Source organism: Notolabrus celidotus, chromosome 12 (genome assembly GCF_009762535.1).
Source record: "Notolabrus celidotus isolate fNotCel1 chromosome 12, fNotCel1.pri, whole genome shotgun sequence".
Classification (NCBI taxonomy): Eukaryota; Metazoa; Chordata; class Actinopteri; order Labriformes; family Labridae; genus Notolabrus; species Notolabrus celidotus.
Window position 1 is genome coordinate 13,834,868 of NC_048283.1, and position 25,303 is coordinate 13,860,170.

The 25,303-nt window shown below is 40.8% G+C and overlaps 3 protein-coding genes across 5 annotated transcripts in view; all 3 read right to left on the reverse strand.

Annotated features, from left to right (window-relative positions):
- Positions 1 to 469: 469 nt before the first annotated feature.
- On the reverse strand, positions 470 to 6,431 carry gapdh (glyceraldehyde-3-phosphate dehydrogenase). Its single transcript, XM_034697339.1, has 12 exons — positions 6,322 to 6,431; positions 5,793 to 5,838; positions 4,499 to 4,598; positions 4,075 to 4,181; positions 3,871 to 3,961; positions 3,667 to 3,782; positions 3,119 to 3,200; positions 2,805 to 2,956; positions 2,617 to 2,695; positions 1,146 to 1,229; positions 954 to 1,051; positions 470 to 866 (listed from the first exon to the last, which is right to left on the reverse strand). The coding sequence occupies exons 2-12, from the start codon at positions 5,813 to 5,815 to the stop codon at positions 797 to 799; spliced, it is 1,002 nt and encodes a 333-aa protein (XP_034553230.1). The 5' UTR covers positions 5,816 to 5,838; positions 6,322 to 6,431; the 3' UTR covers positions 470 to 796.
- A 4,095-nt stretch (positions 6,432 to 10,526) lies between these two features.
- Positions 10,527 to 12,874, reverse strand: wu:fj39g12 (uncharacterized protein LOC563937 homolog). The gene is made up of 3 exons (XM_034697342.1): positions 12,638 to 12,874; positions 11,464 to 11,622; positions 10,527 to 11,245 (listed from the first exon to the last, which is right to left on the reverse strand). The coding sequence occupies exons 2-3, from the start codon at positions 11,560 to 11,562 to the stop codon at positions 10,949 to 10,951; spliced, it is 396 nt and encodes a 131-aa protein (XP_034553233.1). The 5' UTR covers positions 11,563 to 11,622; positions 12,638 to 12,874; the 3' UTR covers positions 10,527 to 10,948.
- Positions 12,875 to 14,291: 1,417 nt separating this feature from the next.
- The window catches only part of ncapd2 (non-SMC condensin I complex, subunit D2), a 33,272-nt gene continuing 22,260 nt past the window's right edge, over positions 14,292 to 25,303 (reverse strand). For 2 of the 3 annotated variants that reach the window (XM_034697197.1, XM_034697198.1), the window contains 13 exons: positions 24,550 to 24,625; positions 24,225 to 24,440; positions 23,876 to 24,036; positions 22,515 to 22,629; positions 22,279 to 22,402; positions 21,699 to 21,854; positions 17,302 to 17,479; positions 17,106 to 17,200; positions 16,842 to 16,922; positions 15,668 to 15,851; positions 15,420 to 15,588; positions 15,183 to 15,305; positions 14,292 to 14,538 (listed from right to left, as the gene is read on the reverse strand). In XM_034697197.1, coding sequence (XP_034553088.1) covers positions 14,456 to 14,538; positions 15,183 to 15,305; positions 15,420 to 15,588; positions 15,668 to 15,851; positions 16,842 to 16,922; positions 17,106 to 17,200; positions 17,302 to 17,479; positions 21,699 to 21,854; positions 22,279 to 22,402; positions 22,515 to 22,629; positions 23,876 to 24,036; positions 24,225 to 24,440; positions 24,550 to 24,625 — 1,761 coding nt within the window. In that variant the 3' untranslated portion in view covers positions 14,292 to 14,455. The remainder of the gene's footprint in view (positions 14,539 to 15,182; positions 15,306 to 15,419; positions 15,589 to 15,667; positions 15,852 to 16,841; positions 16,923 to 17,105; positions 17,201 to 17,301; positions 17,480 to 21,698; positions 21,855 to 22,278; positions 22,403 to 22,514; positions 22,630 to 23,875; positions 24,037 to 24,224; positions 24,441 to 24,549; positions 24,626 to 25,303) is intronic. The other variant, XM_034697199.1, reaches the window with a different exon arrangement.

Sequence of the window (25,303 nt, forward strand, 5' to 3'; positions counted from 1 at the left end):
TTCATGTACATGAACAACCTCTTAAAATTAATTTTCACTTCATTTTTGTGAGTGTAATTCACCTGCAGACATTACACCTTCTCATTGAACTATCAAAATGGGCTTTTGTCTTGTTTGTCACGCTTCAATGGCTAACTAGATATTGAACAGGACAAAGAGAGAGACCTGTTAGAATAACATGTTAATGTTTGTATAAATAGATGTGGTTGTAAATAACCGATTAGATGCAGCAAAACCTGCAGATATTTGTTCTGGAGTCCAACCTAATGACCAGGCCATTCAGGATTTTACACTCACAGGAAAATTTATCAGATGCATGGATTGATACCCTCTTGTAAGCTCTGCATAGGTCACAGACCCACATAAGAATCCATCTACCGATATCAGCGTATATCTGTGTATCCCGCGGGAGCAGTTTTTCTATAGATCCTTTTCTGTGTAGTGACAGAAGAGATTGGGAGGCAATGAATCTCACAAACAGAGGACTTTATTCCAACTCTATCTGCAGTTCTTCAGCACTGCAGACAAATGAGCTCTCACACCTTCACTCCATCTCACACAAGAACAGAACAGGGAGTTTAACAAATACAAAAAAAGTAATTGGTCACCAATTTGAATCTGTTTTGTTTGCTCTCTGTGGGATCTTTCCTCAGGCATCTAATGGGGGTCGACCATCTCATGGAAACCAGGCTGAGCCACAGATAACACAATGTCTTATTGCACCACATGTAACTCTGGATTGAGGAGGATGTAGGTGATGTGGCATAGTACAGGGATGGCTAATTGGCTGGCTGGTTTACTCCTTTGAAGACATGTGGGCCATAAGGTCACATACACGGTTGCTGTATGCAAACTCGTTGTCATACCTAGTTAAGAAGCAGAGGAAAGCAATGAGTATGATTCAGTGCAAAAGAACAGGAGGATGTTACAGTAATGCATCATGAGAGGCGTACCATGAGACCAGTTTGACAAAGTGGTCATTAAGAGCAATGCCGGCGCCGGCATCAAAGATGGAGGAGTGCAAGTCACCATTAAAGTCTGTGGAGACAACCTGCAGGAGAAAGAGACAGTAAGACCTGTTCAACAAGAACATTAAATCAACCCAACAGTTTACAGATCACATCACGGGGGGGGATAACACATACCTGGTCCTCTGTGTATGCCAGGATACCCTTCATGGGTCCATCAGCTGCAGCCTTAATGACTTTCTTGATGTCATCATATTTGGCCTGTTGAAAAGAGAAGCCTTGTTATTTTCATCTAGTAATATTTACCAAAACTTAAAGAAAGAAAATAAAGGTGTTATTCAAAATTTCGTCATCTAAGAAAAAATGATATCCATGATCAGTCCCTCAGAAAAACATAAAATCTCTCTTCTAATGATCGAATGAAGACAGATATATTTACATAGGTGTGTTAATTCTCATGTTATGTTGAGGGTCAAATTGACCCTTTTTAAATTCTATTTTAGGTAATATATGCCTTCCAAACCAGCTAAATGCAGCATAAAAATCTGGGCAGCATGTGACAGAAGAGGTGTCGTGTTAATTTATCAACCTCACTTCATTAAAAAAAAGAAAATATAAATATAAAATAAAATAAACAAAAATCTATGTCATGTAAAACTATTGTATTTATATTTAGGTCTTTAATTTCATTAATTTAAAAGAAATTAGTTATCCTCATTGAACCATGATCTGTGAGAATTAAAGAACACCATTGCAATAAATCTTGATTTAAATGGTTAGTAATGGAGTTAAAAATTAGATTTAAAAAAAATCTGATTGGGATTTTTTGGTGTTCTGACACTTTTGGATAATTGAATATGCCCTGGGTCAAATAAATTAACAAGCTACAGTTGGGAATACTACACTGTCACATTGTAGCCATTTTCCTCTGACATAAATTGTTAAAAAGTAATTGATTGCTAATTTCAGCAACTGTAAATACCAATGAAGGGTCGGGCAATGTTGGAAAAATATTGTATTATTATTTTCCTATGGCAGGATCAGGATCTGGATGTCACCACATTTATTTTTCATGTTTTTTTTAAGATTGTTCTGACCAGCAGACAACATTTCATAACAAAATAATTATTTTCCTGAGTTCTGAACATTTTTTATGCACCAAATGTTTCCCTTTTCTGTACAATTTCCTAATTCTGATCTTGTCTTGTTCCTCTTTTGTGTCTTCTGAACATTTAGTGTTCATCAAGAACATTTTCAGATCATGATAAAATCATTAATTTGAAAACCTGTCATCTCTAAGAGTTCTTGTGTTTCTTCTTTTTTGCCGTCTTGCAGAATTCCCAGTGCTTTGGCTTTTAGACAGGTAGTCAATATGAAGCTTTTTGAGCCTTTCTGGATTGACTTTAGTTTTGTATGTGAACTTGAAAGAAATTGCAAATGTACAGATGATTGATTGCCATAAATAAATGGACCTTGGGCTGCGATTGGCCCCCGGGCTGTACTTTGGACATGCCTGTATTACACTCTTGGTCTTTTTGGACATTGAAAATAAGTCAGAATGTTGCACGGTTAGTAGTTCTAAGTTTCTATCTTTATTTGTTTTTTGTTAATCGTAATGAATGTGTTTTTTAAGCTTGCTGTCACTCACTGGTTTCTCCAAACGGACTGTCAGGTCAACAACAGAGACGTTGGGGGTGGGGACCCTGAAGGCCATGCCTGTCAATTTGCTGTAAAAAAAAAAAAAAGGGACACAGATGGTAAAGTCAAAGATTAATTTTGGTTAGGTATGGGCAATAACCTTCAACTGCAATAAGAGGAGAGCATTTTGTCACTGACCCGTTGAGCTCAGGGATGACCTTGCCCACAGCCTTGGCAGCACCAGTAGAGGCAGGGATAATGTTCTGGCTGGCACCGCGGCCGTCCCTCCACAGTTTACCAGAGGGACCATCCACAGTCTTCTGGGTGGCGGTGATGGCATGGACAGTGCTCTGACAGACATCAAGGCAGAAAAAGATTAGGATGATTGAATGAAGTTTAACCCTGAATAACTGTAATGTCATGTAAGCATTTTGGGTTTAGTTAAAGTGGTTATGGGAGCTGTTTTGCGTCGCTTTGCAGATTGTTTCCCAGATAAGTCTTTTAATCCTCACCATCAGCCCTTCAACAATGCCGAAGTTGTCATTGATGACCTTGGCCAGAGGAGCCAGGCAGTTGGTTGTGCAGGAAGCGTTGCTATGGAGTGGCATAATAAAAGCATCAGTTAACTTTAACCATCCTTTATTTTAAAATAAAAAGGCAGTCTTACAATTTTACAAAAGGGACAAGTGTACAAAGAGTGAACGATAATGTCTTTGGGTTCTTAGTAAAGCCTTCAGATTTAGATTTTCAGGAACAGTTTTACCTGAGTTACAAAAAGAGAAAAAAGAAAACCCTGATTATCATTTCTAGATGCTTATCAGCATCATAAATTATAGATCACACAAATATTTTGATCTCCTTCGACCTCCTTCGAGACTTTGAAAACATTCTTGATGATGGAAGTTCAGAAGGTGTGCGCAGGATTTGGCTTTCTTAAGATGAAAGTCATTCAGCCCATCACACCTCTATCCTGGGTAGCTAATACAGACAAATGAGGAACCCACTTGAATTTATATAAAAGAAAAATAAAAACAGCTTATGACGGTTTGTAAATTCTTACCTGACGACGGGGAGGGACTTGTCATACTTCTCATGGTTGACACCCATAACGAACATGGGAGCATCAGCGCTGGGAGCAGAGATGACGACTCTCTTGGCACCACCCTTCAAGTGAGCCTGCAATGTGTTTTGAAATCATATTCAATCCATGTCCTGTTCAGGCAATATTCTTTTTGAACTATTTGGTGCAGGACCGAGTACGTACAGAAGCCTTTTCAATGGTGGTGAACACACCGGTGGACTCAACAACATAATGGGCACCAGCTTCGCCCCATTTGATGTTAGCCGGGTCCCTCCTGAAAAAGACGAGGGAAAACAGAAGGTTACAGTTTTAATAAGTGTTTACTCATTTGTCCTGATTGCTCGTGTATTCGCTTGTGAAATTGAGATTAAACTGCAGTGAACTCACTCGTGGAAAACTGTGATTTTCTGTCCATCAATCACCAGCTTGTCACCCTCAATCTTGACCTCGCACTTGAAACGGCCGTGAGTGGAGTCATACTTGAACATGTAGACCTACAAGATAAAATAAGACACCGGAGTATAAGCTGACAAAAGTAGGAGATTATTTTTTAAATTAGCAATTTAATAAATCAAGATATTTTTGAAAAATAAAAACACAATATAAAATATTTTACTCCTTTAAGATTCATTTTTATCCTGGAAGATTCCCTTTTCCCTGAGACTTCACAACATCCAAGCTCATAAAAAAACTAAAAAGCTATTACCATCTACAAAAATGAAATGTTCCCAAGTTTAAAATCCAATGATGGCTGGTGCTGATTTGAAACCTTACATCTGGTGCCTCATATTTGGATCAATCTTGAACTCACCATGTACTCCAGGTCGATGAAAGGATCATTGATGGCCACAATCTCCACCTTCTTGGAGGTGAAAGCAGCACGGGTCACCAGGCGACCAATACGGCCGAATCTGAAAAGTGAAGAGTGTTCTATCTTAGTGTGGCAGCTAGATGGTGGTATGACATCACTTTAGACCAACCGAAGTCACAAGATGAGACTCGGGTACAATAACAGCAAAATGAAGCTCCAGATGTGTATGAATTGAAAATAATCAGCCTGAAAACAAATCATAAATGATGTTATTTTAGGGTTTTGGCATTCACATCAACCTTGGCACGGCCTACAGCACATCACAGTTAAGCCTTTTTCTCTGTGTGGGACACACAATTCTCCAGGAGACCTGGAACCACTTCCCCAGGAAAGGGCAGAGATCAGGAGGAGTGGCAGAGGGAGGTGTGTGTTGCTCAGCTTATGGCTGCACAGCTCTCACGTTCCTCTCTTGGGGCTAAAGTCGAACTTCTAATGTGGTAATCCTGGTGACAGCAGGGCACTGTTTGATCAGCTACTGAGTTACTTTTTAACTTGGGGGGTCAAAAAATCCTGGCACATATGCACTCTGTCCTCAGACACTGAGGGGAGGAGGAAACAAGGCAGAGAGATAAAGAGCACATAGGTAGACTTTAACGTCACTGAATGCGTGTTCAGATACACTTCAGTTACGCAGGTCCTCTTCCCCCTGCTTTAAAAAAGCAGAAAAACAATCCACTGTTGAATGACCCTCATGTCGAAGCCACTGCCCACATTGTTATCTGCTGAGGGGCAAAGTTCAAAGATCAGGAAAACACGAGGGAAGCTCACAGGTCTGCATCTATGCATGTCCTTCATTTGAAAAACACATTCCCTCCTCGACTTGCTGAACAGGGAAGCTTTTCATGACTGCATTGGAGACTGCAGATGTCCTGCAACTCAGAGCCTGAGCTTGAGCAAGTAAAAACTTTCAGCTAGCTTAATTATCTATACTGAGGGCCAGTGTGTACACTTTTGGGTCTTGAGTGTTAAAGAACTATAAAACACTCCAATTTTACATTTATCTTCCAAAATCTTTGGAGTTAATTTTAACTAACATTTTTTTGAATGCATTTGTGCAAACAAACAAAACAGCTTTAATGAGTAAGTTATTCACTTTTGCATGGGCACAGATGAGAGGGGTGTGGCTGTGTAATGCAAAGACTTGCCTGAAACATTTTGGAGTTCAGAGTATATTGCATAATTAAGGTGCTACTGGTGATTTGTCAGGTGTGTGTGTATGTAAAGCAACTCTTACCCATTGATACCGACTTTGACCATTTTGCCTGAGTTGTTCAAGTCCTCTGGAAAGAGACAGGACAAGAGAAAAAATAATACTTTTGTTAATTATCAATATACCACCAAAGCTTTCACTTGATAACAGAGCTTCTAGGATGCTTATCTTCAAGCACAAAGACTTTAAAAGGAGCATACACAAGAATGGCACTGATAAGCTATCTATGACCACAGTCCAAGTCAACCTCAGAGTAAATCTGAAGTTACAACACCTGACTTTAACCTGCATGATGAAACCGCAGTGTGTCGCTGAATAGACATTTAAAATCCTCATATGTAGCACGAATTATGCTTGAAATCAGACCATGAAGCAGACTCAATTTCTTCAAACATATTTATCCCTTTTACTTTTAATCATTTTCAATCAAGTCCATGCAGATTGTCCCCAGCTGACTTCAGTTAAGTCACTCTGTCATGCAGCATGTTGCTGAGGCACGACAAGTTCCTCAAATTTCATTTTGACATTAAAATTAAATTTGAAAAATGTTTACCGTTTGTGAGATGCCTCTGTTTGTCTCGCGACTCCGGGTGTGAGTGGGGAAGATCAAAGTTTTGCAGTGTGGTTTTATGATTGACCAGAGTTTGAAGCCACGCCCCCTCACTGGGCCCTGCTCCTCGCCCCGCCCCCTCTGAATGTCAAGGTCGTCAGGCTCTAAAGAGGCATTTTAGCTTGTCCCTTCTGTAACAGAATGTGAGTAAATTAGCCTGAAACTTCTCTATTATCAGCTCCTTTTGGCTTATTAAAAATATTTTCTATCTGTCACCCTTTCTGGTTTGTGTTTAAGAAGTCCAGATTTAGACACTCTCTTATTAAAGCCCTCAGAGAGTGGACTGGAAAAAAGATAGGGGCTCTAACTGACCTTCTCAGTAAATTCAGGCACACAGAGATGTTAAGGGAGCAAACGAGGGATCAAATCTCTGTCATCCCAGCTGTGACATTTGATGTCCAAAGACCATGACCCTTCACTTTTACACTCTCTGTAGCTACCTGTCTTCCTCTGCCTCCCATGTCCTCGTCAGAAGTCAACAGCTGAGTCTTGGTTACAAACATTTGACCATTACGCATGTGCAGAGGAGTCATCTTCAGTCTGATTGAGTCCATTTACACAGTTTGTAGCTTTGTCAGGATATTAAGAACAGATTTAGTTAACACAGAATATGAATGCTGAAAAAAATTCACCAACAGTTTTCTCTGTTGGTATAAAATGGTTTCTGGCAAAGTGTTCTGCCCCAGACACGTGTTATTGTTCACAGTGGAATAATAGGACATGTCTGGAAAGACTCCAAGTATGACTGGTTGATGAGACACCGCAATGTGCATCTGGCTACAAATGTGTGAAAATCCAAACGCCAGGGATATGGAAAAACTTTGAAAAAGTTCAAAGTTCAAAGTCGTCTTTATGATCAAAAAACTGCAGTATGCACCAGACATACATAGGATTTGATATTACTTTTCTTTCTCAGACCCTAGCAACGACAACAACAGATAAACATAGGAAATAGCTAGAAAAAGATAAGCTAAAATTAAAAAGAGCAAGCTAATAAAAATAATAGAATACAGTTTGAAACAGTGCAAAAACTTTGCTATAGTGCTATTTAAAAATCTTCTTCATTTAGGGTTTCCACTATTTTTTTTACTTTCTAAGTGCTTTCTGTCTCTTTGTCGTTGTTCAGTGTCTCTCTGTGGTCACTTTGTGTCGTTATGGTTTATTTTGTCTTTCTTTACAGCTTCTTATGTCATCCTGTGGTTGTTTTCTTTCCTTGAAAGTGGTGTGTGTCTCTTTGTAGTTGTTCAGTATTTCTTTGTAGCTTTAATGTCTCTTTGTATCTTTGTTTGAGTCTTTTTATAATGGCTTAGTGTCTCTCAAAGTTATAAATGTCTCAATCTGTTTTTGTTACTCTTTATTGGGCTTTCTTTAATTTCTTTTATGTTGTTTTGCCTCTCTTTGAAAATGTTTGTAGCTTCTTTGCAGTCGGTCTTTATCATTAGTTGTCACTTTGTCTCTCTTGTCAGTGTCTTGCTGGTGTGTTTTGTATCTCTTTGTAGTTGTTGTCTCTCTTTGAGGTCATTTTGTGTCTGTTTTGGTATGCTTAATGGAGGTTTCACTTTTTGTTGTTGTTTTTGTTTGTTTGTTTGTGGACATTTTACAAATCTATGAAGAAGTTTTGTGCATTTTATTACTGTTTTGGATTGTTCATGGACCTCCCAACAAAAAGCTTTAACAGTCACTTTAAAGGGCTCCAGTCTAGTGGCCCGTGACCCTAAAGGACCCTGTGCCTGTGTCAGGCGTGTTCAGAAATCCAACCCAGACTCAGAGAGGGTGAGATAAAATGTTAAATAAGAGAAATGTGGATGCAAGTTCTGTTGGACATCCCCCTGGCTGTATACTGGGCCTCAGCAGCGGGCCAACCCAGACAGGGAACTGAAACCTTACCCATGGCGTGTCATCTTTTCAGCACAGCAGACTGTGACCGTGCAACACATCACATCACTGACTAGACAAGAGATCACAATTAGTAGCTTCTATTCTCCATCCCGGCAGCATCTGATCAGAAACACTGCACAGCAGGCAAGCAGACATGCAGCTCGGCACTAAAACTGGACAGTGCTGCTGAGCATCATGGCTGCAGTCCAGTAGTCCAGGCATACCCCAACCAACACAACCCAGACTGCATGCCAGGTCTTGGCCTCTGCTTTGCAGTTTAAGGTCAGTGAAGGGAAGTAAAGGTCAGGCTAAGATTAGACACTGGCTGGACAGCCAACACTTGGTCCCTGTTACACTTTCAGTACTGTAAATGCAGACACGTACAGATCACATGTTCTATCTCTATTACAACAGACAAACTTTACTCAGCGCAGAGCAGCCAGTGAATAAGATATCAGAGAGATTATATTTAAGTTCAGAGGAATAGTCTCTTTCTTTTTTGACAGTTTTAGCAACATTTCTATAAATCAAAAAATGTTATGTTCTGCTTTACCTTATCAGAGATTTACAAAATGTATAAATAGCCAAACAGCCTGTGCCTGTAAAAATAGCCTTTACAGGACTCCAAAACTTGAGGCTTTTACTTTGGCCCAGTGCAAAGTCCAGAGGGGCAGTCTGTGTGGTGATCTATGAATAAAAACATGGAGTGACACTGCCATCTAGTGTAGCAACTACAAACCTAGATCAATTAAAGGTAAACTAATCTGTAATTTTGACACTTTATCTAATGAAAAACCTGTAAACACACATACAGTATCTCACAAAAGTGATTACACCCCTCACATTTCTGCAAATATTTAATTATATATCTTTTCATGGGACAACACTGAAGAAATGACACTTTGATACAATGTAAAGTAGTCAGTGTACAGCTTCTTTAACAGTGTTAATTTACTGTCCCCTCAAAATAACTTGACACACAACCATTAATGTCTAAACAACTGGTAACAAAAGTGAGTACACCCCTAAGTGAAAATGTCCAAATTGGGCCCAAAGTGTCAATATTTTGTGTGGTCACCATTATTTTCCAGCACTGCCTTAACCCTCTTGGGCATGGAGTTCACCAGAGCTTCACAGTTTCCCACTGGAGTCCTCTTCCACTCCTCCATGACGACATCACAGAGCTGATGGATGTTAGAGACCTTGCGCTCCTCCACCTTCCGTTTGAGGATGCCCCACAGATGCTCTATGGGGTTTAGGTCTGGAGACATGCTTGGCCACTCCATCACCTTTACCCTCAGATCCTTTGGCAAGGCAGGGGCCGTCTTGGAGGTGTGTTTGGGGTTGTTATCATGTTGGAATACTGCCCTGTGGCCCAGTTTCTGAAGGGAGGGGATCATGCTCTGCTTCAGTATGTCACAGTACATGTTGGCATTCATGGTTCCCTCAATGAACTGCAGCTTCCCAGTGCCGGCAGCACTCATGCAGACCCAGACCATGACACTCCCACCACCATGCTTGACTGTAGGCAAGACACACTTGTCTTTGTACTCCTCACCTGGTTGCCCCACACACGCTTGACATCATCTGAGCCAAATAAGTTTATCTTGGTCTCCTCAGACCACAAGATATGGTTCCAGTAATTCATGTCCTTAGTCTGCTTGTCTTTAGCAAACTGTTTGCGGGCTTTCTTGTGCATCCGCTTTAGAAGAAATGTGAGGGGTGTACTCACTTTTGAGAGATACTGTACACATGAGTTTAAAGTGTTCCGGTAGCTTAAAATGTATTGGTTAGTTATTTGAACATAAACCAAAGCCCATTCCTTCAGAGGAAATTACAGCTTTTCCTCTGATTAGAAAAATCGCTGATACACAGACCTCATTTTGCACCATTGAGTCATATTAATGTATAGATTTCCAGAAGTATCATGTTGTAAATTATGCAATGCTCTCTGAAAAAGGTGACACGGTACACATTTTATTTCTTAGTTATTTTCAGGGTAAGAATAAGATTGAGTTATTATGAAGTGCTACCCATACTCCAGAGTGAAGGGGAAGGAGACATAAGTGACTTGAACTGCCATGGGGAGATTCAATGAAGCACCTTGACAGAGAAGAAATATCTGTCAGGAAAAATTAAAGCCCCACTTTGAAGGAAAAATTGAGATGACGTGTGTGGATACAGGTGGCAAATTGGTGAGTATGTGTGGGATAGATGTGGATTTTTAATCACATTTTATTTGTGAGCGGAAAAAAACCCATAACCTTGCTAATGTCAAATCCATTTATTCATGCAAATCAAAGGTTAACAAAAACAAACAGCAGGAACTACAGGTGCCATCTTGTTCTGATTTCCACGCCTGATTTCACAGACAACCCTCTGACCACAAAACAGGTTTACATTTACAACTGCAAGTGTTGTTTTACTTAAAAAAGCTAAACAATCAAAGATAATGATTTCATGTAAACATAGCTCACATCTTCTAATACTCAGTTTAATACTTACACATGGAACAAACTACAGCTGCTCTGTTACAACAGCCACAATAGTGTCAAGCGTCTGATCTATGGGTACCTACGCTGGATGAAACCACATTAGCAAGTTTACACCACACTACATGTAGTCTACGCATGTGTGTTTTTACCCTCATGGTACTCTAAGCAGGATGTCATCAGTCTCTAGTTTTTCCTCACTAACAGCCTAGGCCGCTCATGGACCCAATTCGATCCAGTTTGAGCCCAAAGCATCCTCGGTTCCATCCCCTCCGTGACCGGTCTGGCTCCGCTCGCTTCTGATTGGTCAGTGCTCCCTTCAGCAGACGCAGCCAGGGGGTCTCAGCCTGCGTTTGTGTGTCAGCCCACTTAGGGAACTCAGCTGCTTTGGCCCCCGAGGAGAAGGTGGACTGCTCCTCTGATGGGCTGTTCAACAGGTTCTCCAGGTCGTCCAGGGTTAGAAGGTCATTGTAGCGCTCCAGAAACTGCTCCATGAACTACAAGAGGGAAATAAATTGAATTGAATGTTCAGAGAGAGTACGAGAGGAAATAATTCAATCAGTGATACATTTCATTACTCTCTCCTCCTCTTCCTTTCTTCTCTCACATCCCTCATCCACTCTGAATCCTCCTCAATCCACTTTTTTCTTCCCATTTTTCCCTTCCACCTTCCCAACCCCACCCCCTCCACTTTGCCTCCATCCTCCCTTCGTACCTGCACAGCATCAGGAGAAGGGTGCAAAGCGCGAGCCTCTGAGATCTCTGCCGGTGTGAAGAGGAGCAGAGCGGCACAGAGCAGCACAGGAAACAGCATGGTGGCAGAGATGACGGAGAGAGAAGTAGAACTGGAGCAGGAAGGATTTATATATGTCGACTGTGAAAGAAAGAATACAGATAGAGTTGTGTGGAGGAGTGCTTGGATAAAAGTTATCATATAAAAACACTTAAACATATGTTTCATGGAAAGCACAATGAGAACTTTGTTTTTTAAAACTGTGCAGTAGATAATATTGTTATCATTATTGTTTACATTCATTATAGTTACATACAAACAAAATCATTTATGCTGGAGGATCAAAATTTTAACGCCCTTCCTTTGTAGCAATAACCTGTCCTTATTTGATTTATTATGCCCTTTTTTAGATATTGAAATCATAGTTGAAATAGAACTACATATAAAAAAGTTCAGATGATGACCTGAGAGTCATCAATTCAACGCAGACGCAATTAAACCAATTCACATTCACTCAGGTATTTTTCAATGTAATAATTTCAATTCAATTCAATATGCTTTATTGGCATGAACAAAGACATGTTGCCAAGGCACATAAGATTTATACACATACATTACATATATATCAAACAATATCTAACTACATATTCGACTTATTTGTAAATTTAACATTTTAAACTTGCAATATTTAGACAATTACTCAATAGTTTTCATCTAGCTGAAGCAGATTTGATCCTTAGTCCAGTTTGCACTATAATATATAGATTAAAACTATAAGACGAATGACAAAATAAAATTAAAAGGTATACTTTTTTTGTTAAAGCTCTCATTTCAATGTTCAGTCTAAAAATACAATGTAATAACCCATGACAAAATTCAGAACATTTATAATTTTCATTTCCAAATAATTCAAGATTTGAAATTTTAACATTTTGTACCAAGTATTTTTTCCCAACTTTACATTTAAGAATTAGAAATTTGTTTTTCTAGCATTGATAGAGACTGAAGTGTGGAAATGCAATTAATGCGCTTCGTTTAGCAATAACCTGTCCTTATCTGATTTATTCTGCCCTTTTTTAGAAAAGGAAATCATAATGAAAAAAAACTATATAATAAAAAGTATAGATGATGACCTGAGAGAAAAGTTATGCCTCACCTGTTGTTTGTTTTCACAAAGAGCTCTGGGCGTCTTCTTGCTCTCACAGACTCTGCTCCATGTCCTACGTCCTCAGTCTCTCAGATACCTCTCACTTGTTGGCACCTGCTATGGGGAGCATCACTATCTCACTCAGCTGGCTCCTCCTCCTCTTCTTCCTCACTCTGTGATGGAATTGAAAGGATGAATTTTCCGCCTCTTGCGTCTGTCCTCTTGGCAGAAGCTGAATGCTAGGGTATCAGCTGGGATGCTGCAGAGGTTTTGTAGAGCCAGAGATGGACCCCCTCCCTCCCTCCCCTGACTTCTATCTTCCTCCTCCTCCTCCCTCATCATCTCTTTTTTTCTTTAGAGTGATGTCATAGCTTTGGGGACAGTGATTGTCATTGCCAAGGTGACTGTGTGTGTACTGTGCACTCTGTGAGCCACAAAGTGAGGTCAAAGGGCATCAGTCAGCTCATCAACGCGACCAGTAAAAGATTCATGTGTTTCATGTCACGACTTAAATCTGAATTATGCATCTCCCATATACTTAACAATGCTCCTCGTGCATTTAGCTTTTCTATCTCCTCATTGTCTCTGTAGTCTTTCCCAGCATGCCCTGACCTCCCCTCTCTGTTGGGTAAGTTACAGTCTGTCGGTGCCATCTGCTCCCTGTGCCCCCTGCCGCCAAATTACAACACTGGCAGGAGCTGCACAATCCAACTCAGTGACCTCAAGTTCAGCAGCCTCTGATTATTTCAAGCATATAAACCCCAGTAATAAGAGACGGACATCAGATACAGAGGAACGCAAAGATATTTTCTTTTGAACACTGAGTTAAAGTGAGAGGTTTTCAAAAAGTAGTACAGCTTCAAATCGAGCTACAAACAGGGAGAATTTACTCATATTTGCGCACTGAACGCCCACTGAATACATTTAACTCAAATTTGTCCTCAGATAAAAACCTAAGTGCTGCTGTAATCATACTGTTAGCCTGTTGTTGGCAAGTGTCTTTACATAACATATCAATCACACATACAGAAATGCACCCCTCTCATCTTTTTCGGAGAGGACAACGTGTGGGAGAGGGAGTAGGCGAAAAGGAGAGAGATTAGCGATGTGGGGAGGGAGGGGGGGTTAAACTAGCGTGCAGGAGAAGAGTGCTGTAAGAGGAAAAGTAGGCAACGGAGAGTAGGAGGAGGAGGAGGTAGAGGGGAGGGAGGGAGGCAGAGTGCAAAGGGAAACCTACAAAAGAGATTGATTACAGGAGAAAAGAGGCGGCCAACTAGGCAACAGCAAACGTGTCAGAAAGAACAAGAGGGAGAAAAAGAAAATAAACATGAAGAAAAAGTAGAACGGAAAATAAAGAAAGAGTTTGTCTGATAGAGACTGAATCTGCTATGATGGAAAGTGTTGTTAAAGTTGAAGAAAATGAAGCGGAGGAGCATGGAGAGTAGTAATACTGTCCGGACCAGCTGTGACAATCCATTTAACACCGCTGTCCAAACACAAAGTACAAGCAGACATTCAAAGCTGCTTGTAATGATGGTATAAATTTACTTGACATCACCCAGCAGACACCAGGCCCTTCACACATTCATATGTGTCTCTTCAGCGTGCAGAGAGGCAGTGAGGGACGCAGCGTAGCCAGAAACAGACGGACGAAGACTTTTTTTTTTTATCAAAACCAGAACCAGGTTTATTAAAGATGATTCTACATCACCAATACAGCATCAAGACTACTTTAACAATTTCTTTAAAAATATACAAAAGGATTAAAACGTTATAATTTTTAAAAATGCAAGGGTTAGATAAAGGTTTAAAAGAAAACAGAGGAAATCAGTTTCTGAGACGAGCTCGTCGGGATGTGCGGGCGATGGGTGTGGTCACTTTGGGGGTCTCATTCTCAGACATGACTGCATCTGAGGAACAAAACATAAAGAGGATTAGAAGCTGGAAAAGCGAAAGAGAATGACACAAACAGATCTCATTTGTTGTTGACATTATCCATGCTGATTCAGGATTTGCTGTTTTTCATTATTAAATCCACAAGTTATCTTTCACATTGATCCCCTGATCTTGGATTAGTGCTGCTGCAGCACACACTTCACTTTAATTAAGAGTAACTGAGGCACAACCATCCTAAATCTTCTCTAACACCCACAACTTTTTTTTTTATTGATCCAGAGAGTATCACTGACTTGTGCTAACATAATAAAGCCTATAACGTTGATATTTACAACTGCAGACACATCTTTTGATTGGTCTACAATCAAATGAGAAAACATTTGTCAATCACTTGGATCAGAAAAGTTTTTGTTTTTTAAATATAAGCTTTTTGGCTTTCAGACAGCTGTCTAGTCAAAACAAGCAAACTGAAGCCATGACTCGAGGAAAATGTTTTCTGTGATGGAATCAGCGAAATAATGAATGGAGTTAAGTACAACTGGTTTACGGCTGCAGCCCTGAATAAACATTATTGTTTCGTTGCTTTAAAGACAGACTGATGAGATGCGGTAAATTCATGTCAAACAGGTCAATGAATAAGTCAAGTGGCAGCACTCACCCTCTTCATCCTCCACCTCTTCATCGCTGCTGAACGTGATCACAGGCTTCTTGGACTTGCGAGATTTCCGTGGTGTCACGAAACTCTCCTCCCCACGACTAGAAGCTGAGGGCTTTGCTTGACCTGGAGCAAAAACAGAATTTCATTATTGTTATTATTTTAAATAAAGAACAAAATCAACACAAGTTCTGCCAGCACTTTTTACAGCTAGCAGCTAACATTCCTCTGAGCTCTCACCTCTCTTTGACCTCGTCCGGCCTCTGGTGGCCAGAGGTGTTCGCATGACCGTCTTCTCTGTGGATCCTCCTTCTTTGGGGTTTTCCTCATCCATCTCAGGACTCTCAACATTCTCCAGACCACGTGTGTGAACAGCAGTCAGACGCTTTTCAAACTCATCTACCTGGGCCTAAAGGGAAAAAGAGGAAATCAGTAAAGTACCAGTAAAGTAAATAAACTTCCACATGAACTTCGGATGTGTTTCGCACCTTAAACTGAGGTTTAGCCCCACGGCGGAGCTTGGCAGTGATGGAGAGGAGAGGCTGGTAGACTCCGGGCTCAGTTAACTTGTCACTGTAACACTCCCAGCACTCCTGCAGCCTCTTGAAACCCCGCTCACACATGGAGAGCAGAGACAGAGACACAGCCAAGTCACACCACTGACGCTCCGTCCTGAGGAGAAGAATATGACTCACTCAGATTCACATAAATCAAATTAGAAACTTTTCTACATGAGTCTAATTAAAACAGATTTTATGGACAGGTTTTGATTTGGTACGCCAGTCATGTGAGCCACAGCTGTTCAAATCACACACACTGGTAGAGGTATGCTGAAACAGGAAATGTTGTCAAAGCAACACAATAAAAAAAGATTTAGGATATGCGTCAGCCTTATAGTTTAAAATATCCTAGAATGCTTTCGTATAGACCAATTATACCAACGTGTGTTGCTCCAAATCATGTGGTAAAAATAAAATATTATGCAATGGAATTTCCTGCAGTGATGTATGATGAAAAACCTGCAATAAAGATGTGTATATGATGATGTATTAGCTTGAAAATATGCCAGAGTGATGGGCCTCTAAATTCAGGATATATATTATACACAGTATTTTCTCCATGGGGGAGACAGACAGAGGGGGCAAGCTGCAAACCTCATGCTGTCCCCCCACTGGCTTCCTTTCTAATGTGAGGGAAAATTCTAGATCTACAACAAAAAAGCTCATTACTCATGTATAAAGCTTTGCCCTGGCATTTGGACAAAATCTCATTTCCCAGGACCCTATTATACCTAAATTCACTTTAGCATTGTGTTATATAAAATGTCCTTCCTTGGAGTATGGATAAAGCATGAGTCAGATGAAGACTGAAGCCTGGCAAGTTAGTCTGACTACATTCCCCAACCACACTGGAAGAGCGTTTCCATGACGAAATGTGTGAATCCGATGTCAGAGAGGAGGTGACAGGTGAAATGAAGGGTGCACTCTTTAATTGAGGATCTCTCCTCACACCCACTAATTACACATGCATCCGCCCCCTTACAGCTTGTACAAATTAAAGACTGCGATGCAGAACTGAGCGGGAAAACAAAGGGAGAGAAAAAAGAGGCAGAAAAGATGGAGGTCAGAGATATGACGATAAAAAAAAAGGAGATGTACTCACCTGGCAGTCCTGAAGCGCTGACAGAGTTTCTCCACCAGAGACTCGGTCTGCCTCTCCTTGGTTATGTAGGAGAAGAGCTGTCTGTAAACACACACACAAACACAAGACAGCCTCTAAACAAAGCTCTCAAAATAGCAAAGCTCTCAAGTTTCTCAGGGAAAGATTTTTTTTAACAAGTCTTGTGGACCTGCAGAGTCCTGCTCAGTATGGACACGTGATGTCCAAGATGAAACCAGGCACATGAGGAAAAGCCATGGAACTCACTTCATAATGGTGTTGAAGTCCTCACAGGTCATGCCTCTCTCTGGGTCTGACAGGCGACTGATGATGTCTGGGAGCAGGTTGTAGATGGCATTGTCCTGATGGGTCACACCAAAGACAGAGTTAAAACCTTCCTAATTATTCAGTCTTGTCTAAAGGTGCTGGAAGTGTGTGTGTGTGAGTGTGAGTGTGTGTCTACCTTAGAGGCCAGTTCGTTGAAGAAGTTCAGTGCCAGGCTGGTAATGTGAGGCTCGGGGTCAATTAACAGAACCGCCACCTCACTGACTTGACCTTTGACCTTAAGGACATCTTTAAGCACCAGCTGAGTTAGAACTGTCACAGCTGTCTGTCGCACCGAAGGCACCTCGTCACTGAGCCTAGACGAGAACAGGAAGTCAAATTACTGGGGAATATATTTCCTACCATTGCTGTGCGAGCAGCTCTGTGAGGCTCATTTGGATATTCCAGTATATTGAGCTAAATGCTTCAATTAATTGACTGACAATGTAAGAGTGCCTAAATTTGGCAGCAATTAAGTGTGCAGTATTTACGCAATTACATGATGCTGAAAGCACACTTAGATTTTCTAATTAGCACTAAAAACAAAAAGGGCTGATGGGAATGTGATTCATTTTGCAGGCTTAATGGTGGTGCAGGATGAAAACACATTTTCTCAATTAGCTTCTTACTATGAGTGATACCCCACAAAACTAAAAAACACCTCCACACTATTTTCAGTCAGCGTTTAAATAATTTATGTTCATATAATTTAACAGCTCACTTGTCAAATTAGGAAGACTGTGAAAGGGTTGTTGCTTATTTTGCCATTACAATTAATCAAGAGAAGTTAAATTAGACACTCACAGTGCTGATGACATGCAAGACATCATTTTTAATTGTTAAATATAAATTATGAGAATCATCAATGAGCACTTAGTCTTGCTAGTCAAGTCATCAGCGTTTAAGATTGAGGGTGATGTTATGATATGTATTAGAATGTTTTCATGTTGGTTTTATAACCTAAAAATGAGAATAGTGTTGTTTGAGAGTTTGAACTGAGCTCTTTGTATCTGCAGGGACAGTGGGTCACTTTCATGGAGCTTCATGTTTAAATCAAGCGGCAACCTCCGGTCTCAAAATATGAAGCCCATGTGGAAGTGTTATATACTGCAGTTCATCGAGCGTCCTCTTGAGGCTGGCTGCAAAAACACCGGAAACCACGTACACATCAATTCAGAAAAGACGATCTTTACATCATTAATAAACATGTTTACAGCCTGGTTAGTAGCTAATTTCTCTATCGGCACACACTACATGGGGGGTGAATTTTTTTCTGGCACAACTGTTCAGAAGATATCAAGATTACGAGTTTTTCCCATTTAAAGACATGACTGACTTGACTGACAGGCGGGGACATTGTAGCTGTTTGCTAGTGGGCTCAAAGCCCGCCTCTTTACCTCACACTAGCTTGACAGAAGTTAGGTATCGTTCCGCATTTCAAACATGGCTCCCGTCAACGGGATTTTTGTTTAATTACCTTGTTTTCTTATGTTTATCTTCATTTTTGTTTGTATTGTTAATTATGATTATTCCTTTATTATGTTTGTATTTTTTATATGTATTAATTATTAATTTTTTCTTCTCTTTGTTGGTTTTGTATTACTTATATATAATTTGTTAATTTGTGGTGAACAAAAAAATACTGAAAAAATGCAAGTTATCTAAAAATAGTAAATTTTACCAATTATAGAAAAAAATATCAACAAAAGTAGTGAAATAAAACCTTGAAAATAGAAAATGTAATGAGTTTTCTGTCTTTTTATGTTGCCAGATGACTCCTATGTTTAGGGTTAGTGAACAGTTAATTATCAAAAGCATCAGTAGCAGTAGGTTAATTCATTGAAACACAGACATGCTCTTATAGGTAGACTAATTTTCTGCAGACCAGCTAAATGAAGCCACATTAAATCACTTTGAGGGACAGTGGGGGTCATGAGTCTTTAGCACTGATATTTGGGGGTCGCGGGCTGAAAAGTTTGGGCACTAGAAAATATTTATGTCTGAACATATGACTGTGCCCGTCCATGTAAGTGCTGCAATATTTATACCTGCTGGAGGTGATAGAGGGGGAAAAAAAGATATTGAATGTCTGATCATTTCATTCTCTGGTAGTCATGAATTTTTTGTATAGCACTTTGTTTAGTTGGAGTGCAGATGGACTTTTGCAGTCATAAAGTATAAACCAGCCAAAAATGTGAGTGGACAAAAAAAAATTCTCTCCAACTCCACACTCATCATTTCCCAGTCATAGTCATTTAAGCTTTCTGTAAAGAGCGGTTTCAGTAACCTGCTGCTAAGTAACCCAAACAACTGTCACAGCCTGAGCTGAACACAATGGTATTGGACAGGCTGTGGCAGGGCAATCTGATAGCATTAGAAGACCCATTTAGACTTACCCACTCCCAAAACCCCAGAACAAAAGAAACTCATTAACCATTTCTCATTTCTGCCAGAGAGCAAGACTCTTTGGCAGAGGATCAGACAACTGTACATGGCACTTCCACATGCCAATGCAGAGGCTTACAGCAGCAATGAACAGGGTAATTAATTCTTAACACGCTTATCAGGAGGCTCCAGGGCAGCAGCCTTAAGAACGGTGGAGGTGTTCGTGTGTGGGAGACAATTAGGGAAGACTATGAAAAGCTTATCAGGTAGAAAACACTAGAAGAGAAATGCCGCATTGTAAAAAAGAACATAACGTTTTACACGTCAGAAATACCTCAATGTGAGCTTTATCAAACATTATAATTAAAACCACACTTCATCAAACAAAGCAACTTCAGCCTCTGAGGTGGCGACTGGAAGGCGTTTATACAACTGTAACTGCAAGAGGAACGGACAGAAAGCATTAAGTGTTTTAAAATGAAAGTGTACCTACAAGCGTTTGCCCTTTGACCTCACTTGATAATTATTCCCTTCTGCTCATCCACTCGTTCTGTGTAATTTCAACACACGAGTCATCGGTTCTAGTCACTATCTGTAACACACTAATTATTAAGCTGTTCGTTGTCTAAAGCACCCCCTGTCGTAGCCGGTCCGAGGCTCCGCCCCAGTTTACATGTGGGCGGGTTTTCTCCACAGGCATAAAGCGCTTGATGGTTGTCACGGCAACCAGAAGGTCCAAATACATATCAGAAACCAGAGTTTGCTCGTATAGATCATCTCAAAGTTTCTTAATCACAATAAGTCGTGATGGTGAGAGGAAACTTTTCCCATCTTGTGGCTCAGTGGAGCAATGTGACAGCAGCAACACCTCAGTGGATGTGAGGGACGACACCGTGAGACGTGGAGCTGCTGCTGGTAGGATCCGGCAGGAGACGGCTTAAGTGTACAAGCAGAGGGGAGGGCTGCTAGGATGAACTGTCATTCATGTTACACCATCAGGCGTAGGATGTTCTTTATGATATTGGGCAGAAACAAAACAAAATAAATCTACGTATGTGATGATTATGTGCGTCTAATTGGAAAGAGAGTTAATAAGCGTGAGGTTTGACTCACAGGATGAAGACTGTGCGTGTTCGCCTGTCACTGGCTGCCTTTTTATAGATGAAATTCTCCTTACCTACTGTGTGTTGTTTTCAAAACGCTCATAGCTATGTGAGAACCTAAATTCTCTTATACAGTAGCACATGTAAGGAAGGTTTGGACCGTGTAATATTAAGGTAGGCTTGTTTCGATCTGTCAGTAAACTACTGAAAACAAATATAAAGTCCACGCTTAGAACACTTTTTACATTTTAGCCAGGGCTCACCTAATCACACACTAATGTTCCACAAACATCTGAAACCTTTATATATGAGGGCACATTGGCTGCATCACAGACTTAGCACCACACAATAAAACTGTGATATGAAAGGAGAAACATAGTCCATAGTGTTTTCCCCTTGGTAAAAAATTAAGCAAGGTTAAGCCAGATCTTTCTCCAGTGCTGGTTCAGGGTTAGAACGAAGTGTACGGATATGTGTATGTAAGCAAGACCAATAAGCATGGTGAAAAGGCGATGAGCACGGGCTAGTGGTGTGACTCATGTTTTATTTAGAACTGTGTTAGGACAAAGGGGTACCGAAAAACCTCCTCTTATTTTCTTTTCTTTATTTTGTGTTGACTGGTTCTCATGTGGGAAATTGGGATTGGGTTCTGTTGTAATGGGTTTTGTCTGACAATGTTAAACGCATCCTGTGCCTGAGGTGCCACCCATGAAAGGGGCTCGGTCTTGTTAGTATGACGTCACCTGATTGAGGTGATGAGCTGCAGCTGGGAAGCGAAGAGGATGCCAACAGATCAACACAAGACTCAACCAGAGAGACATCGGAAAGCGGAGAATGCTTCTAAACTTTCCCAAGCAACCAAAAATAACTATTGAACTCCTCAAAGAAGTTTGGGCCAGTATATCCCGGCAGACCTGCACGCAGGTGAGCTGATCCTTTTTCAGTTTCACCTACTGAGAACCAGTCACCCCCTTCGTTCTCGTTTGAGCTTTTAGTTCGCATTCATACCTCTACTCTGGGAAGTCCTTAACAACTGTCATTACATTACCTGGCATATAGATTCTGAGTCCAAGGCTCCAAAATATTTGGAAAACGGACGGTGAGGTCTCCCAGGGCTATTATGGCGTTCGCCCTGACCACAGGAAAAGTAGAGCGCTCCAGCACGGTGAACATGAGCCGGATGTTTTCTTCACACACTGATGGGCTAATAGAGAGAATGAAAACATGACAGAATATACAGTTATCTTGTTAACTCGGAAACACCATAGAAGAGTGTAAAACAGTCAATTTGTGGCATATTTTCTTTATGGAATAATTGTAATGATTAAATGGTTATGAAAATAAATCATGGATCCGACAGTTTAACCTTCATGTATTTGAATTGTGCTGCATTACACAGTGTTTTTCTTATGCAACCTGCATTTGTTTGCATAAATGATGTAGACAAAATAAAAAAAAGAAACAATGAAAGCCTCAAGGCAATTCATGTGCCTCTTGGCTTTTCGTGAATTGAGTGATTCAAGCCATACTTTTAAATCCTTTACAGCTTTAGTTTTAAGCTGCTGTCCCTAATAAATTAGGAACTTCAGGTAGATACGATGGAAGACTAATATGAGACATGTGTTTACCTTATCATCATGTACTGAGAGAGTGCCAGACAGGCAGCGGTAGTGAGCTGTGGGTGGGAGTAGCGTCCTGGAGAGCTGCAGACTCTCACCAGCAGGGGAAGGAATGCACTCAGCAGGTTCTCCTCTAAACAGAGGCAGGAGGTAAGGGAGAGGGTGTCAAATATGAGAACATCTTCATATTCAAATCTGGTGAGCAATGTGAGCTGCAGCTTTATGTTGACAAGAAGTTTTCTTACCAGCCAGTAACTCGGTCTCGCAGATCTTCCGGATGAGTTCAGCCTCTGTGTCTTCAGCAGAAGCACCAATCAAACCAAGTTCCTCTTCCATGGCACTCTCGTTGGCTGATTGCTGCTGTGAAAACATAAAAGCCCAAATAATGTAAATTCTGTGCTAAGGTTTGTAAATTTACCTGTATGTTTTACTTCATCGAAAAGTTCTATTTGATTGATATTTTACAATAAAAAATATAGAAATCGTCTTTTTTCAGAGCAATTTTTCAAAAAAAGAAACTTCTGGAATTTTGCTCTCATTTCAGGAACACGATTTTCTTAATCTTTGGCTGTTTTCGAAACGGCCTGCTACATACTACCTACTAATGTAGTAGGCAATACTGCGTTTGAATTTAGTATGTAGTACGACTGTTCTGTTTGACCTGTGTTGCAGTACGCTGGGCCAGACATCACTGAATTTCCAGTTTCAGAAAGCAGAAGTAAACAACGGCCAAGCTGATAGAGAAACTGCTTCTTTAGCATCCACTTATGATTTAAAAAGATAGGAAGTGGTTTATATGGAATTTAATAATTTTCACACCTAAAAACTGAGTTCCCCCCGGCATAAAAAGAAGAGAAAAGAAAAGCGGAACGAGCGCTGTGCATTATGGGAAACAGTACGTGAGGCAGACTGGTCCGATGCATACTGTGACATTGGCATACTGTGGAGTTTTGGCATACTGCAGATTTTGCTGTTGTTCACATACTACTTACTAAATACTGAGTTTTGGCCAAATCAGTACGTACTGCTAGTATATTAGGCGGTTTCGAAAACAGCCAGTCTTATAACTTTAGGGGAAAAAACACAAAAAATGTCTAATGCTAATTAAGTAGAGATTTATCCTCCAGTCTCCTGATTAGATGAACTCATTTGAGCTATCACTCATCTGTGTCACTCATGAATCACATCAAGCATTCCAGCTGGGAGTCAACCACAGGGGGCTGTTTGGGGTTTGTTTTTCAGTCATTGTTGAAATAGAGTTTCTGCAGAAAAACTTAAATACAGAAAACTTAATTTTGAGCCTGACAAGACAGTTTTAAGTGAGTACAGTATGAGCTAATATTGGACTGCAACAGTTAAATTAAAAATAAGAACATTTTCTTGGTTAATTGATTTTTTTGACTGTCAAATCTTGATATATGCGGGGGGAAAAAACATCAAACGCTTGTCATTTGAAGAATTAAAAATTAAGTAGATTCACAAGTTAGTTGATCATTTATTTACAGAATAAAAATCCACAGTTAATAATTGTAGCTCTTTATTAAATCATTCTCAAACTACGCAGAGCGAATTAATCTTTGAGTCACCTTTACAGCGTGACCATTACCTTTGCTTTGCTGGATGGGCCCTTTTCCTTCTCCTCCCTCTCCTCTTTCTCTCCTCTCCTCCTCCGCAGCTCAGCGCTCACGCTGCGCTCAAGGTGCGACACCTGCCAGAAAGCCACGCAGCCACACAGAGCCAACAGCTGGGCCAAACACACACAGTTCACTGCAGGAGAGAAAGAGATAGAGATAGAGATAGAGATAGAGAGAAATAGAGAGAGAGATAGAGAGAGAGAGAGAGAGAGAGAGAGGCAAATGGACATACATGACAAAGAGCAGTAATACAGTCGTAATAAAGCACTGAGAACCGCAACAGGTTACACTGGGTCTTAGTAGACATAAATGGGGACTCACCTTGTTCACCTTGCTCGTTGGACTCTTGAGATCCATCTTGTATTTGGCTGGCATCCTTGTTGACCTCTCCACCTTCTGTAATCTGGTCCATTAAGAGGCGAGCGCTGCGCTGGAGCAGCCGGGAGCACAGCTGGTCAGGGGATTCAGCCAGGAAGTAGATGAGACGGACAGCCTGCTCCATGAAGCCCTGCCAGTAAGGGTCTTCCATCACCACACCTGGACGAGCAACAACCGATTCAGAACAGGAACACGAGTAGGGACGTCTCAGACAAACCAAGAGCATATTTCTCAAAGTGCCTCAAAGTGAAATGTTGTCTGTATTTACCTTCAGCGAGGGCCTGGGTGAGGCAGGTGAAGAGCTGATGGTCCTGGGGAAGTCTGAATGGAGCGCCTTTTGATTGCTGGAAAACGTAACGCAGTATATGTTGTTAACACTGTTTAAAATCTCTGCTTGTTCAGCACATAAATATCTACCACTAGTTGAGACAAACATTTAACTGATGTAAAATGTGAAACAGAAATTCTTCTTTCAGCAGGAAAAAGCAATCCTATGACGAGGGTGTGATGCCTGTTATGCAGGCTGGATACTACCAGCAGTTAACAGTAAAGGTGCATTTCCAGCAAGAGTTCCAGTGTCTATCAGCCCCCAGAACTACTTTCCCCTGAACTAAAAGGTTCCTGTGCCCCACATTGTTGTCTGCGTTTCGACCACGAGCTGAAGTCCCGGGTAGATTGTGCAAATCAGGCCAGTGATGTATGGAGGGGGGAAAAAAAGTAAAGGCACTACACCACCAGACTAGCAAAGGGCAGCAGGACAAAGACAAATGCCATTCATCACAGATGACACCACAGGAGCAGATGGGCAGGGAGGTATCATCATGAGCAACACAACAGTTAGCCTGTTAGCATGGAAGAGACTCAGCTGGCGTTGTTTCAGATCGTGCTATATTTCATCACAGATGGATTCACTGAATCAACACGTGAGAGGAGATAAGCGCGAGTAGCAAAGACGTTTCAACACTTTAAAATAGTTTTTAACTCAAAAAGCCGTGGCAGAGATCGGCCAGTGTTTTGGTTTA

Coding starts and splice junctions, on each gene's coding strand:
- gapdh (XM_034697339.1), bottom strand. CDS start 5,815: ATGGTCAAAGTCGGTATCAATGG. Junction 2,957..3,118: donor GCATTGTTGAAGGGCTGATG/GTGAGGATTAAA, acceptor GATGTCTGTCAG/AGCACTGTCCATGCCATCAC. Junction 1,230..2,616: donor CAGTCCGTTTGGAGAAACCA/GTGAGTGACAGC, acceptor TCTTTTCAACAG/GCCAAATATGATGACATCAA.
- wu:fj39g12 (XM_034697342.1), bottom strand. CDS start 11,562: ATGCTGTTTCCTGTGCTGCTCTGTGCCGCTCTGCTCCTCTTCACACCG. Junction 11,246..11,463: donor CTTCTCCTGATGCTGTGCAG/GTACGAAGGGAG, acceptor TCCCTCTTGTAG/TTCATGGAGCAGTTTCTGGA.